Source organism: Pleurodeles waltl, chromosome 5, assembly GCF_031143425.1.
Source record: "Pleurodeles waltl isolate 20211129_DDA chromosome 5, aPleWal1.hap1.20221129, whole genome shotgun sequence".
In the NCBI taxonomy this organism is placed as follows: Eukaryota; Metazoa; Chordata; class Amphibia; order Caudata; family Salamandridae; genus Pleurodeles; species Pleurodeles waltl.
In genome coordinates this window covers 1,715,386,676-1,715,402,098 of record NC_090444.1, presented here as the reverse complement: position 1 = coordinate 1,715,402,098, position 15,423 = coordinate 1,715,386,676, and the positions used below count along the sequence as shown (strand labels likewise).

Sequence of the window (15,423 nt, the reverse complement as noted above, 5' to 3'; positions counted from 1 at the left end):
ACGGCGGTGGGGGGTGTCGGGGTGGAAGGGGAAGGGCTTCCCCTTCCATCCCTGTCTTGTGGGTGTGGGGGGTAACCCCACAGAGGGAGCGCTAGCACTCCCTCTGGGCTCTGTGCCCAGGACGTAATGGTTACGTCCTGGGCACAGCAGCACTGTGCCTCAGGACATTACCATTACGTCCTGGGCACAGAAGGGGCTAAACATTTTAATTGTTATTTTATTTTTTTGTATGTATGTAATTTTTTGGGGGGGTATTTAATAGCTTTACTACTAAGAGTTTTTTATTTTGGGCAAATTATTTGGTTTATTTAGATATGTTTTGTGTTTAAAACGACATATGTTTCCTACTGTTGCATAGACCAGAGTGGGAATAGTAAATTTTACTGCTCTGGAATCCAAAGCTTTCCCTACTGTTGCATGGACTGGAGAGCGAATAGCATATTTTATCCCTCTGAAGTCCAACGCTTTCCTTACTGTTAAACAAACTGTATTGGGAATAGTCCATTTAACTCCTTCGTAGTCCCACACTTATCCTACTGTTGCACAGACTGGAGTGGAAATAATTCATTTGACACTCGGAAGTCCAACACTTTCCCTTGTGTTGTACAGACTCGAATAGGAATAGTAAATTTAACACCTCTGAAGTCCAACACTTTTCCTACTGCTTCACAGACTGGAGTGGGAGTAGTAAATTTTACTCCCTCGGAAGTCTAATGCTTTCCTGGCAGTTGCACAGACTGGAGAAGAAATAGTACATTTTACCAGTCCATAGCCCAACGCTTTCCCTACTGTTGCATAGACTGGAGTGGGAATAGTAAATTTAATACCTTTGAAATCCAATGCTTTCCCATTTTTCAGACTGGAGTGGGAATAGTGAATCTTACACCTCCGAAGTCCAACGATTTCCCTAATGTTGCACTGGCTGGAGTTGGCATAGTATATGTATAATTGTTAGACTTTTTACTAATATTGCTTCATTTTTCACTTTTAAATTCTATATATATATATGTGTGTGTGAATATATATATATATATATATATACATATATATGTATATATATATATATATATATATATATATATATACATTCTATTATTTTATCAGTAAGTGTTTGTTTTTGGATTTTAACTTTTTTACATCTTATTAATTTGGTAATTGTTTTTTGCTGTTGATTTGTTGGCTCGTTCTATTTTACACATGTATATTTTTATAACAGTACATTTAAAACATAATTGAAAAATAAATATATTGTAAAATGTGTTTGTAATGATAGTGTTACTTTATACATATTATATATAAATTTACACACACGTGTGTTTATATAAGTATATATTTTCATATAGTATTTAATTTTACTTAATGTATCTAATGTATATTAAAATAATGTATCCTAAAATATGTAAGATTTACTATTGTAAACTATATATAGCAAAACTATATTTTTTGTGTTTTTTTACCAATATTAGAGTTAAACTATATTTTTTTTGGTAATTTTGTACTTACCATTATAGGTATAAGAAAACAATATTTTTGTAATCCATATATTTGATTACAACATTGTTAGTTTTGATAATATGTTGGTGATCCCTGTACAACACATAATAAAAATATCAACATTTTAAAGAAAGGGATATGCTACTGAATGGCATAATACACTTGTCCTTATACCAATATTGTTTGGTTCCTGTTTGATCTGCTGACTAAATTAGAGAACTGGCCTTTCTGAAAGTTTTTTGCAATTTTGAGATGGCCTCTGAATGCTTAGAACTATCAATGTGGTTTGTGCTGTTCAAATGTGTTAAGGTTTGTGGCTCTGAGTAGTTATTCTCGGGAGTGAATGGGTTCTAATTTCAAAACTATAGGAGGAAAAGTGGGATTGCCTCAACATAGATCACTGTAACTATAACTAAAGAGGTACCTTTAATAAATTGATAAATACATCTCTCACAATTTAGCTACATTGTTGGTTTCTTGCAGAAAGAAATGGAATTTTATTTTGACTTAAGGGAACCATATTTTACAGCCCCTCATGCTTCCCCCGGGTAGATATAAGCATTATTATCAATTAGATAAAAGATATGTGACATTTAAATCTTATCATCACTCTTACTCTTATGTTTTGGGACCAGTTTCATGGTTTGGTCTTTGTGCCAAAACCCACTTTCCTCACAATTCCAGAAAATGCCCTCACCGCTCCACTGATGAGAACAGAATCTGACCTTCCCCATGAAAGAAACTGTATGATCATTTTGCTTCAGGAAGTTCAACACAACCGTTAAGGAGGAAAAGTGGTAAAGATTTTTTAAACGTCACATCATTTAATAAATGATGAGTATGAATCTGACCTAATTATTGTGAGAGAAGCTTGGATTTGCAGGATGTAATACTTGTGGGACACTTGCAGAAAGACAGCTCACATCCTCCAAGCCACCCATTAGCCTGTGCTGTGGGAAGGAATTACCTACTGCCACCCTTGGACCCGAGTCTACACCAAGATGCCAAGAAACTCACACATCTGTATTATACAAATGATCATTAACAGGACATAAAATAAGACAACAAAACATAACATATTTAAAAATAACATAGATCCAAATATAGCTGTACTTCGTGCACTGCATTTAGAGCATATTATTTTTCGCCAGGAAGAATTCATGACTCACCTTCATTGAGTCCTCTGCAACAGTGTTTACGGTGTCAGAGACGGTTTGTAAAATATCAAGAATGGCCACAATGTCAGCATGTGAAGAGGACACGTTTTCTTTTATTCCGATCACTGTAGAACTCAAATTGGCAAGATAATTGGGTATTTGTTGCTGGAAATTAGGACCTTTTAGCAAAACCTAAATTAGAAATGAGATATATGATTAGTTTCAATTATTATTACGACTAATACTACCAATACTACTAGTGTTGATATTTTTTATATTATTATTGTAAACATTCCTTCTGTACCCTGGGACATAATTGCGGTGGGGCCTTTATATTCTGCTATGCGCTGCATTAAAAAAATTCAGGACACACCAATATGGTAGGGGCGTAAGACCACGAGCGGTCTACGACCCTTTTATTTATAACCTCATGCCAGGCCTGGCCAGAGGGTAAGTGTAAGCCGTATCAGGGTCACTAGAGTGTTTGCACAGTCTCAGTTGCTCACTACATCACTTCACAAAGTGGTAGTAAACACTCAAACTTGAATCTTACTCACAGAGGGCCCGATTATGAGTTTGGCAGACGGGAACACCTGTCTGCCAAACCCCTGATGAAGTGGTTGCCACAGTGCTGGCTACCTCCCCGTCGGCCCCATTAAGACTTTCCAGCTAGGTTGACCGACGGAAATTAAGGTTTCCGCTAGTCAGCCCAACTGGAAAGTGGCAGCAGCATTGTCACAAGCTCGTAATCGAGCCAGTGGCAAGGCTGTCACCAGCTCGTAATCGAGCCGGTGGCAATGCTGCCACCAGCAGGGTGCACTAATACCCTTGTAATGCCCACTATCTGCACAGCAGAATGTTCACATTACAATGGTGCTGGGCAGGGGGACCCCTGTGGCCCACAGCGGCGGAGAACCAGGTTGTAATCAGCAGCTGACTTCACCGCCACCCTGGCTGATTCCAACTTGCACTGCTGTCACCCTGTCGGGATCACCGATACCAGCGGAGATGGGAGTAGGTTGGCGGGGCTGCCTGCCAACCTCTTAATGTATCGGGTCCAACAGCCACCACAAGTGTGGTGGTCCGAGGACTGTCACAATCATAATTAGGCCCATAGTCTCTGAGTCGCTGGCTTGATTAGGTCACAAGTGGTATCGATTAGGTCACAAGTGGTATCGAGGGTGGTATCAAGAGTGAGCTGCCCGGCCAGTTTCTCTCTCTCTGTATGCTTTCTCCTGAACATCTCTGTTCCTGAGCTCACCCTCTTGTCCTTTCCTTGGTGCGCTTTCTCCTGATGTCGATCAGTGGTTTTCTCATTCTGTGGAGAAACTTCCCATCATTGCATCTTGTTCTGTCTCCTCTGGTGCTGGGGTGTTGGAAGTCATCAACTTGCAGAACTAGGACACATTTCTTGTGACAGTTTCATGTTCTTTGCAAGCAGTCACCATTGTCCCATCAACTTTGACCACTCTCCAGATCCCAGGTTTAAATGATGTCCAGAATTTCCATCCTGTTTTTTGGTCTCTGAGTATTACCTTGTCACCACACACAACGTCTCGGGTAACAGCATGTCCTTTCCTACTTGTGCATGTGTTATTTCTTGTGTTCCTGTTTTGTACCTCCTGCTAGTCATACTTTGGTGGGTTCCATCTGGGGTGAGTTGGGATCATGTCCCTCAGGCTCCCTTGCAGCATCATAGTCCATGGAGCTTGTTGTGTGGTACAGTGTGTTGTCCCTCTGTATTCCTTCAGGAATCTGTGGGGACTGTCTTTTCTAGGACTGCAGTCCTTATGGCCTTATTTACAATACACAGGAAGTGTTTTGCCTTGCCATTTGCTGGTGGCCATTGGGGAGTGATGCAATGATGTCAGATTCTGAGGTGCTCAAGGAACTCCTTGAATTCTGTATTATGGAAAGGAGGCCTTTTGTCTGTTTTTATTTCCTCAGGCAGCCCAAAGAGCGTGAATACCTTCTCCAACACTGGGGCCACATTGATGAATGCTGTCAGATCCAGGACATCGACTATGGGATATTTGGAGTATTCATCCACCAGGACCAGTGTTATTGTCTAATTGGGGAAGCTCCAAAAGTCTGGGCTCACTTTGGACCATGGGGCAGTGCATGGTCCTTCTATGATGATGGGCATGGGCCTCTTGAGTGCTTGTAAGTTGACAGGCAGGGCATCGTCATACTCGTTCACCGATGATCACCTCAAGGTTTCATACCTTTGCTCACAGGAATTATTTTACTTTGGCCGTACCTTGGTGCACTCCATGTGGCAGCAACGCCATGCATTGTTGTAGGTTCACAGGAATCACCAATGAGTGGCCATGCAGTAGTAGGCCATCAGGAGTGACTCTGAGTTTGTCACGGTTCCTCCATGCTTATGTGAGGTTCTCTCATTCCACCCCTTGCCAGTGGAGGGCATCTTGGAGGAAGTTTCATCACAATTCCTGCTGTAGGGTGTCAACTACTATGGTCAGAAGAGCATCACTCTTCGTGGTCTCTCTGACCTCTCAGGTTCATCGCTCTCAGGCACGCACTTTGCGTCACTAGGTGAACGTATTATTATGGTGATTTGGCATCATTGTCAGTGTCTTTAGCTCCTGTGGCAGGCTGACATGATAGAAAAGCTACATTGTTTTTAGCTCCCTGTCTGTATTTGATGTTAAAGTTGTAGTACTGAAGTTGGATGGCCCAGCGTTTTATCCGGGGAGGTGTGTGAGGAGCTGTGTCTCTGAATAGCAGTACAAGTGGCTGATGATCTGTAACAACTGTGAATGGGCTCCTGCAGTGGTACAGGTGGAAGTGAGTACAAGACAACTTAATAGCCAAAGCTTCTCTCCCTATTGGACATATCTAGTCTCTGTCAGCGTGAATGCTTGGCTTGCGAATACCAGTGGTACCCATTTGCCGGGTTCTACTTCTTGTGTCAGTACTGCGCGAAGCTCATTGGGCTGGGGTCAACGTGTAGTTTGGTTTGCCAGGTGTGGTCAAAGTACACCATTGTTGCTTTGGGGAACAGGGCATCCTTGATACTCTGGTAGGAGTGTTCGTTAATTTGTTCTGATTTCCAGCCAACATCCACCTTCGTGAAGGCTTGCAGTGTTCCAGCAATTATTGCTAGGTTGGGGATGAATCGCCCACAGTACGTGGCAGTTCCAAGGAAGCTGCAGACCTCTGATACTGTAGTAGGTGCGGGGGGCCTGTTTGATGGCTTGTGATTTCATTGGCTGGCATCCTGATCAGCGCCTTAGGGACAGAAAAGGTTCCACTATCTTGAAACTTCTTCTGGACCCAACCTGAGTGACCCTCCAAGTGCTGCCCATCCAGTCTTGGACCCTTGAAAGTGGTGTTGAAGGTGCCCAGAAAGCCCAAATCCAAAACTTGGGACTTAGAAAAATAGCGGTCAAAAAGTGCTCTGAGAACTAAGAGGAGACTGGGACCAAGCTGCTTGTCGAGCCCCCGAAGGTGCATTGGTCTGACTCCTGGAGAAAAGAAGATATTAAGTTAACATTGTTCTTTTAGAGAGAGAGGCTAGTCTATCAAAAGATCCAGGTTAGAAGAACGGTAGAATTGGGTGAATGTGAATGGCTGAACAGTTGAATGTGCAGTAGGAATGTACTTATCTATGCTCTTATCACCCCACTGTAGGTCCTTCCTTTAAAGAAATCCCAAAAAGAAGAAAGGTGCAGGTTACAGAAGCACACACTGAATACCCTATCTTCAAGTGGGAAACGCAGGCTGGAACTGGGTCTGGAGGCGGTCTCTCTTTTTCTATTCCCATTCCCCTTTTCCCCTAGCGGATGCAGGGTTCAGATAATCAGTAAAGTCTGAGCACGTATCTGTTGGAGGGAGTTGGGTAAAAGGCATCTGCTCCTGTGGAAGTTTGATTTAATGGGTAATCTCCTGATACATGCTGGCTTTCTGGAACCGGATGCTGAAATTGCAGAAAAAGCCTTCTAAGAATTTAAATGCCAGGCAGGAAGTAATGAAACTCTGGTATGAACAGAAGGCCACTCTGCTAGTGTTTCAGCCTGACATGAAACTAATGGAGCCAGTGGAGCTGAGACCTCTTGAACAGGGCTCTATGAGGTGAAGGAGAGAAAGGGGGAGGTCATCAAGTTGGTGGGCCCCAAGACCCCCAGAAACCGCTTAAGGGTACTCCATGTGAATTGCCTCAGACCCCACTATGAGAGGGTTGAAGTCACCAGGCTGCTGGTGACAGACACTGAGGTGGAAGTGGAGAGTGATCCTCTCCCTCACCTCCTATCATACAAAGAGAAAGATGGGTCAGTGGAAGGTGTTAACCTCTCTCCTACCCTGATCCCAGCACAGCAGTGAGACTGTCACCAATTATTGGGACAGCTTCCCTCACTGTTCTCCCTCACTCCTGGAGTTACACACTTGTATACCCGTAATAAAGATACTGGAGACTGCCTGTCTGTCCAAAGAAAAATCTGCAGGCTGTCAAAGTGAGGACCAGCATGAAGGAGAAAGTCTCCAAAATGTCGTAATTAGGGGTGATTGGGCACTCTAGTAGTTCATATTCCAGCATAGAGGTACTGGGATCCAAAGCTGCCTCGCTCGGCATGATGCCAGAACTCAGGTTCTGTGTGGACTACAGGGGTCTCAAGTCAGGCACACAGATTGATGCACATACCATCCCCAGTGTTGATGTGCTCATAGATAGGTTGATCCCTGCCAAGTTCCTAAGTACCTGTGTGACCTTACTCCAGGGTACTGGCAGATCGCCGTAAGAGGGCAATAGAAAGGTCAGCATTGTCTGTCCCAGAGGGCCACTTTCATTATAGGGTAATGCCATTTGCATTAATAAATGCCCTTGCCACCTTCCAGAGGTTGCTGAATGAGGTCTTAGCCAGGGTGGAGGCCTTCAGTGCTGCTTACTTAGATGATATAGCTGTCCACAGAAGCAATAGGGAGGGCCACTTACTTCATCTCCAGGAACTGCTTCAGGCATTGCAACAGACAGACTTGACTATCAAGATCAGCAAGTGCTACTTTGGCCAGGTTTCTGTGGTGTTCTTTGGACACCTCATGGGGGTGGGGGAGCAAGGTTTAGCCCCTCTAGGCCAAAATAGAGACACTCCTTGCCTGTGAGCCACCCCAAAACCCAAACAGAATGAAAGACCTTTCTGTGCCCCACTAGGTACTACAGGTGGTTTGTTAAGGTATATGGCACCATTGTTGCTTCCTTAACTGAGCTGACTTCCAAGAAGCAACCCAAGAAGGTGATCAGGATAGGGGCCGGCAAGAAAGCATTTGAATCTCTCTAACAGGCCATGTGTACAGGTACAGCACCTGTACTCAAAGCCTTCAGCTTCCTTAAAGAGTTTATTGTTCAAACTGACACCTTAGAGCATGGCATAGGGGCTGTTTTAGCTCAGTTAAATGATAAGGGCCTAGACCAACTTGTAGCCTTCATCAGTAGCAAGTAGTTTGCTAGGCAGCAGAGGAGGAGTGCCATTGAAAGGGAAGCCGTTGCTGGCAGTAAAGAAGTTGAGACTATACCTGTTTGGGACTCACTTCTGGGTTCAGACAGACCACAGGCCCCTCAGATGGCTCATGCAGATGAGGGGTGATAATTGCAAATTGTTGAGGTGGTTGATCTCCCTACAGGGAATGGACTTCATGGTCAGGCCACTCCAATGCTGATGGTCTGTCCAGGTACTTGCTCCTTAATGATTAGAACTCCCAGGAGTTGAGTAGTTTTTCATACTTTCTGAGACACAAGTTATACCTGTTAGTCTGAGGGTGAGCATCCCCAAACTTTTTGCCTTCACCCTTCCTATTTCTGCTGAATTCATTTTGGTTGGCTTTTAGGACTCTGTGCAGTTTACCACTGCTACCAGTGCTACAAAGTTTGTGTTCACTCCTTAAAACATGGTCAAACTGGCTTACAACTGACTGACACGTTTAATTTACTTATAAGTCCCTAATAAATTGATAAACCATGTTAAATTGTAAATTAATTGCTACTAAAGGGCCTGCAGCTCTTGTTGTGTCACCTACTTAAATAGCCCCTGAAAACATGCCTCACCCTTCCATTGCAGCCTGTTGGCAGTTTTAAGCCGCCAATTCGACTTGGCAAAATAACCCCCTGGCTTAACCTTAAACTACCCTTGTATTGCATACAAGTCACCCTTTTATGCACAGAGACGGTGAAATGGCACCACAATATCTGACTTGTTCTGTGAAGGCAGGATCGTATTGTTCAAGCACTGCAAGAGCCTCTTTGGCATAGATGAGAGAGAAAGATTTCATTGCCCCCATTTGCAGCACCCACATGCAAAATAACTAGGAAAACCACATCCTCGTGTGGAACTGTCAAAGTCTATGAAAATTATCCTCATGGCACACTAAAAGAGGAAGAATCCTCTAACTATCACACATTGGCATATTGACTTTGGACCATAATGGCAATGGAAAGCCTCACCAGAGTCATGACTGACCAACATTAAGACTTTGAGACAATAAGGATTCTTCTATTAACCTACCTGTCGATGAGACTCCCAGCTCTTTCATGCCTGATGAGACTTGGATCCCTGAATCTGTTCACTTTTAGAGATGCAGTTTGTTGTTGCTCCTCCTCATCTTTGCTACAAAGGAATGAATGCTCCCCATTTAGCATATAACTCTGCACACGCATAGCAAATGTACCCAGGGTACGAAAATGCTACAGCATGCCTGAGTGACATAGTAGTTAGTAAAGTGGGCAGAAGGGTGGGAGTAGGGATCGAGATGGTGATATCCGTATGATGCAAGCATTACCTTTAGACACTACAATATTATAAAGACAGAATCATTCACAATCTCTGGTTGTAAATGTATTTTCTCACCTTTCAACATTCAAATAAAGAAAATCAATAAAAGCAACTTTTTTATGGAAAATCAAAACCTGATGACGGGATTGTGATACACTTCTTTAGGAGTTTTTTACCACCCCTGCTGAAGGTAGTAACCAATTTAAAGATTTAAAGTGTGTAACACTATCACCATCATTCCTAAAGCTAAGAAAAAGAGAGCAAATTATAGCTCATTGATCAACTTTACTGCTCAAACCTGACATCTAGAACTTACCATCTTCTTGTGTCTGGGGAGGGCCCTATAATTCCAGGTCTCTTGTCAGGCAGGGATTATAAGTGGATACCCATGTGACAATAAAAAAGGGACTACATTTAAGCCCTCATTAAAAGTGGTATGGTTATTTACTATATTTGTACATTTGTAGGTCAGGCATGCTGATAATTATGGTGGGAAAATGCCTGGCATTTATTAGAACATGGATTTTGTTGTGGTAAGCACAAAAAAACCCCTGTTATTCCCCAAAAATGTTATAATTGTGTGGTATCCATTGCACCCAACAAATTCCGATAGTGGAGACTGACTTCACCCAGTGCATAATAATCAAACCAACTACTGGGGTACTCGTCTTAAGGGCTTAATTGCTGTAACAAATGGAAGACATAGGATCTATAATTGCCTTGCTTAAGATAGTTGTTAGAAATGGGGTCTTTGGTTGGCAGTCAGGTTACCCCCTGTCCAAGCAAGGACCCTCACTCTAGTCAGGGTAAAAATTAATCACCTTCAGCTACCCCCCGCTCACCCCTTGGTAGATTGGCACGAGCAGGCAGGCTTAACTTCAGAGTGCTAGGTGTAAAGTATTTGCACCAACACACACAGTAACTTAATGAAAACACTACAAAATGACACAACACAGGTTTAGAAAAATAGAAAATATTTATCTAAACAAAACAAGACCAAAACGAAAAAAATCCACAATACACAAGTCGAGTTATCACTTAAAAACTAAAAAGAGTCTTCAAGTAGTTTTAAACACAACGCTAACACCGTTAGCATGAAAATGTACCTGGGCGTGTCAAAAATAACTCCACAGGGGCGAGTGTGCGTCAAAAAGGGCTTGCGATGCATCGATCTCACTCCTGAGCGAGACCTTGCGTCATTTCTCCTTCCATCAGGTCAGCGTGTGCTGTTTCTTCTCTCCGCAGGAGAGCGATGCGTAGATCCGAACAGCACTCTTGGGTCCGGGCAGGCCTTGCATCATTTTTACACGCCCAGCGGTGTTTCTGTCAGAAATCCTGCCTGACGATGATCTGAAAAGCACGCAGTGCGGGTTACGATCTCACCAGCCACCGTCAGCGATGCTGTGCGTCGTTTCTATAGCCGCGTGCGTCGATCTTCCAGCCACACAACAAGCAAGCGTTGATTTCAGCCGCAAAGCCGGTGGCGTGTCAATTTTTCAGCCGCGTCTCGGAGTTGCGTCGATCTTTTCCCCGCACAGCGGTATGTGCATGGATTTCTCACTCTTGCCCTGTCAGCTTCTCCTTTCAGGGCCCCAGAAACTGGATGGGCACCACTTGGCAGAGTAGGAGTCTCAGCAGAGGCTCCAGGTGCTGGCAGAGAGAAGTCTTTGCTGTCCCTGAGACTTCAAGCAACAGGAGGCAAGCTCTAAATCAATCCCTTGGAGAGTTCTTCACAAGAAGGCACACAAAGTCTAGTCTTTGTCCTCTAGCACAGGCAGAAACAGCAACTGCAGGATAGCTCCACAAAGCACAGTCACAGGCAGGGCAGCTCTTCATCCTAAGCTCTTCAGCTCTTCTCCAGGCAGAGGTTCCTCTTGGTTTCCAGAAGTGTTCTAAAATCTATGGTTTTCGGTGCCCTTCGAATACCCATTTTGCCGTTTGAAGTAGGCCTACTTCAAAAGCAAAGTCTCTCTAGTTTGTGAAATACTGCCTTGCCCATGCCAGGCCCCACACACACCAGGGGGTTGGAAACTGCATTGTGTGAGGGCAGGCACAGCCCTTTGTGGTGTGAGTGACCACTCCCCTCCTCCCTCCTAGCACAGATGGCTCATCAGGGAATGCAGACTCCACCCCAGCTCCCTTTGTGTCACTGTCTAGTGAGAGGTGCAACCAGCCCAACTGTCAAACTGACCCAGACAGGGAATCCACAAACAGGCAGAGTTCAAAGAAATGGTTTAATCAAGAAAATGCTCACTTTCTAAAAGTGGTGTTTTCAAATACACAATCTTAAAATCAACTTTACTAAAAAATGCATTTTTAAATTGCGAGTTCAGAGACCCCAAACTCCACATGTCCATCCGCTCCCAGAGGGAATCTACACTATAATCCTATTTAAAGGTAGCCCCCATGTTAACCTATGAGAGAGACAGGCCTTGCAACAGTGAAAAACGAATTTAGCAGTATTTCACTGTCAGAACATATACAACACATTACTATACGTCCTACCTTAAACATACACTGCACCCTGCCCTTGGGGCTACCTAGGGCCTACCTTAGGGGTGTCTTAGATATAAGAAAAGGGAAGATTCACACTTGCCAAGTCGAATTTTACAGATAAAACTGCACACACAGACACTGCAGTGGCAGGTCTGAGACATGATTACAGAGATACTTATGTGGGTGGCACAACCAGTACTGCAGGCCCTTTAGTAGCATTTGATTTACAGGCCCTGGGTACCTCTAGTGCACTTTACTAGGGACTTACTAATAAATCATATATGACAATCATGGATCAACCAATTGCATGCACATTTTGTATAGGAGCACTTGCACCTTAGCACTGGTTAGCAGTGGTAAAGTGCCCAGAGTAACAAAAACAGCAAAAACAGAGTACAGCACACATCAACAACCTGGGGAACAGAGGCAAAAAGTTAAGGGAGACCACACCAAGGATGAAAAGTCTAACAATAGTTGGTACCCTTTCACCGATTATGCAGCGACACCTTGTCTTCTCTCACTCCTCTTATTCTCAGTCTCTGTGGAACCTTTAGCTCAGCATTGAGGGGTCATTAAAAATGTAATGGGCCAAATTGGTCAGGCAACTTTAAAATCACCATGCTTGTGAATGGTGTCCTCAAAGCATGATCCATTTCTTAGCAGTGATCTAATGAAAGCGCTACCTGCTTATCAGGAATTTTCTGGTTTAAAATAAATTTACAAGCTAGACCTTAACGCAAACCAAGGTTGGAAAACTGTCTCACTAACTTACATGGGGGAACACATGGAAATAAGGTACCTAGGGCCAGATTTACAAGGCCCTATCACCACCGGAGCATCACTTTTTGTGACGCTCCAGTGGCGAAATGCCCTGGGCCGTACTTACAAGGTGGCGTTAAGCCACAGAAAGTGGCTTAACACCACCTTGTAAATATGATTTACAAGGCCCTATCACCACCGGAACATCACTTTTTGTGATGCTCCAGTGGCGAAATGCCCTGTGCCTTATTTACAAGGCGGATTTAAGCCACTTTTTCTGGCTTAACGTCACCTTGCAAGTATGGCCCCTTCACACACAGCACTTTGCATGGAAGAGGTGTGCAATGGGTGTTGCTGTGGGTGTGCCAAAGCAACACCCATTGCATTTTGACGCTGCCTCAGATTTACAATATTTCATAAACCTGAGGCAGCGCCAAAATCTAACTCCACCCCAGGGGTGACGCTAGAGTGGCATAATGAGGAAAATTGCTTTCATTTCTCCTCGTTTTTTTGCTCTTTCTATGTGTGCTGACTTCTGCCATCTAAGATTGTTTTTGTGCAGGAAGGTATCTCTTCCTGTACAAAAACAATCTCCCCCTCAACGCAACCATCCTTGCACCATGGCGCAAGGGTGGCTGCGTTGACACTCAGCAGCAAAACTTAGCACCGGCGCAGGGGAAAACACAGGGGTGCCCCATATTCTATTAAATACGGAGCATTCGCTCCTCATTTTCTAGTAAATCTGCGCCCTAGTGGTTTATATCACCCTTGTGAGATTGGATATTTTTGGAAACAAGTGTTTAGGATTAGCTACCACAGTCTAACCGGACGCCTAACCTTAACCCGGGTGGGAGACAAACCAACATAAAAAATATGATGGCTTGATTCTAGGTAGGGTTAAAATGAGATGGGAGTTTGCGTATAGTGATTTTTTGCTATTTTTTAAAAAAAAAATTCTTATCTATTGTGCACATGCCAATGAATGCCTTTTGAAATCTAGTATCTAGTATGGTCCTCTCCCTACCCTGTCATAATTTTTTTACCTCAAGCTGAAGTACACGATCATTAATTACTGAAGAGACGCAGTTGCTCTCCGTCTTGCTCCATCCATCCTTCTTGCAGGTGTAGTTTATGGATCCAACCGTTGAAGGGATCACGCGGTTGCACTGTATTACTGCAGTTGCTCCTTCTGTCCCCTCTCCAAGATCCTTGTGTCTGCATGTTACTTCGGTTTCTTTAGCTATATGCAAAAATAAATAGAAAATATACACAGGTAGGTAAGCATGGCACGAGCATGCATGATTTACTCTGTTCTAGCCGCTGTGCCCCCCCCCCAAGACCCACCTCACAACTTGCACTTGTTACGTAATAAAACATATTCTCCTCCATACCTTCGCCCCTTCATCCACCTGAATGTTGCACATTTATTATTCATGTCATATTTTGGTCCCACTCTTGTTACAATACTTATATTTATAAACGAAATGAACTTCTTACCTTTTATACAGATAACCAACACAAGGAAAAGACCAGCATTGAATTTAGAATAAAAAATGAAAGTATTATAATTACAGTCTCGCGTTAGAAAAATAACACTTTATTTTAAATTATGTTGCCCAAACACAGAGAGAGGGGAACGAATACTTATTGAGTTTATTGGTGTGGTACGTGTTTATGAGACGGCAAATAAATGAAATGTGGTTATAAAGTTTTAAAGCTTTCACATATAAAAATCCTTATTTACTACACTCAATAAATTCCAGTGATACTATAATTTGATGTACGTCTGCGGAGGCTGATCCCACCTCGAACATCCTTTCTACAGATCTATTTTTCATTTTAATAATTAAGTCTCACAGTTTTTCGTTCTTACGAATTTTTACGGACAAATACAGACAGAAACAGTGAGTTTCCTGCCTGTATTTATTATTTAAAGGCCGAAAAAGCTTTTTGTGAGCGACTATTCATGAATTACAAATCCAGGCTAACAGCTGAACGGCTAGACAATATGGAGAGTTACAAAATAGGACGAGAGTTTCTCAAATGCAGGTTTATGTTACCCTATATTTATATGTAATAATATTTACCTATGGATGTCTTGTTTTATTGTATGTGGCTGCTCAGTTTGCTAAAACGCAACAGGCATCAAAGTATTAGAGCATTTTCATCAGTGGAGTAAATGTGGAAATACAACATTTTCTGACTCCATTTATTCTCAAAATACATAATAAAAATGGATAAATTACAAAAAGATGGCTGAAAAATAAATGTGGATAAATGCAGACGAAATGTTAAAAAAATATTAAAATAAATTCAGGAGCCCTAATTATAATCTGTCCCCAACCAAAACGTTTACCAGTAAATTGCATACTCAGTGCAAAATATCTAGAGCAATAAAAAAACGAAATTTATACTGTAACAAAATGTTCTAAGAGGGGAGATATCCTTTCCACTAAAATAGAATATATTCTTACCACTATTCCAATTTTTAGGGTCCAAAATCAATGAGCATCATTAGCGCATGTCTTTTGATTGCAAAATACTTATGTTAACAAAAAAAAGGGCTTGGAGCCGGCCCGTTGCTTACCATTTGTTTACTTGCGTGACACTCTTCTTTACAGGCTTGTTATTGGTCACTGCAGTCCTACCATCATTTTCATTCCGTTTTGTGGAGCAGAGACCAAGCACTGATTGATTCAACTTAAGCAGTGCTCGTCTGCTGCTACTGACGT

General features: G+C 42.8%; 1 protein-coding gene across 1 annotated transcript in view; it reads right to left on the bottom strand.

Annotated features, from left to right (window-relative positions):
* Positions 1-15,423, bottom strand: part of LOC138296695 (adhesion G protein-coupled receptor F5-like) — a 578,562-nt gene that overhangs the window by 137,388 nt on the left and 425,751 nt on the right. The window contains exons 15-16 of the mRNA XM_069236067.1: positions 13,735-13,931; positions 2,664-2,843 (exon numbers count right to left, since the gene is read on the bottom strand). Coding sequence (XP_069092168.1) covers positions 2,664-2,843; positions 13,735-13,931 — 377 coding nt within the window. The remainder of the gene's footprint in view (positions 1-2,663; positions 2,844-13,734; positions 13,932-15,423) is intronic.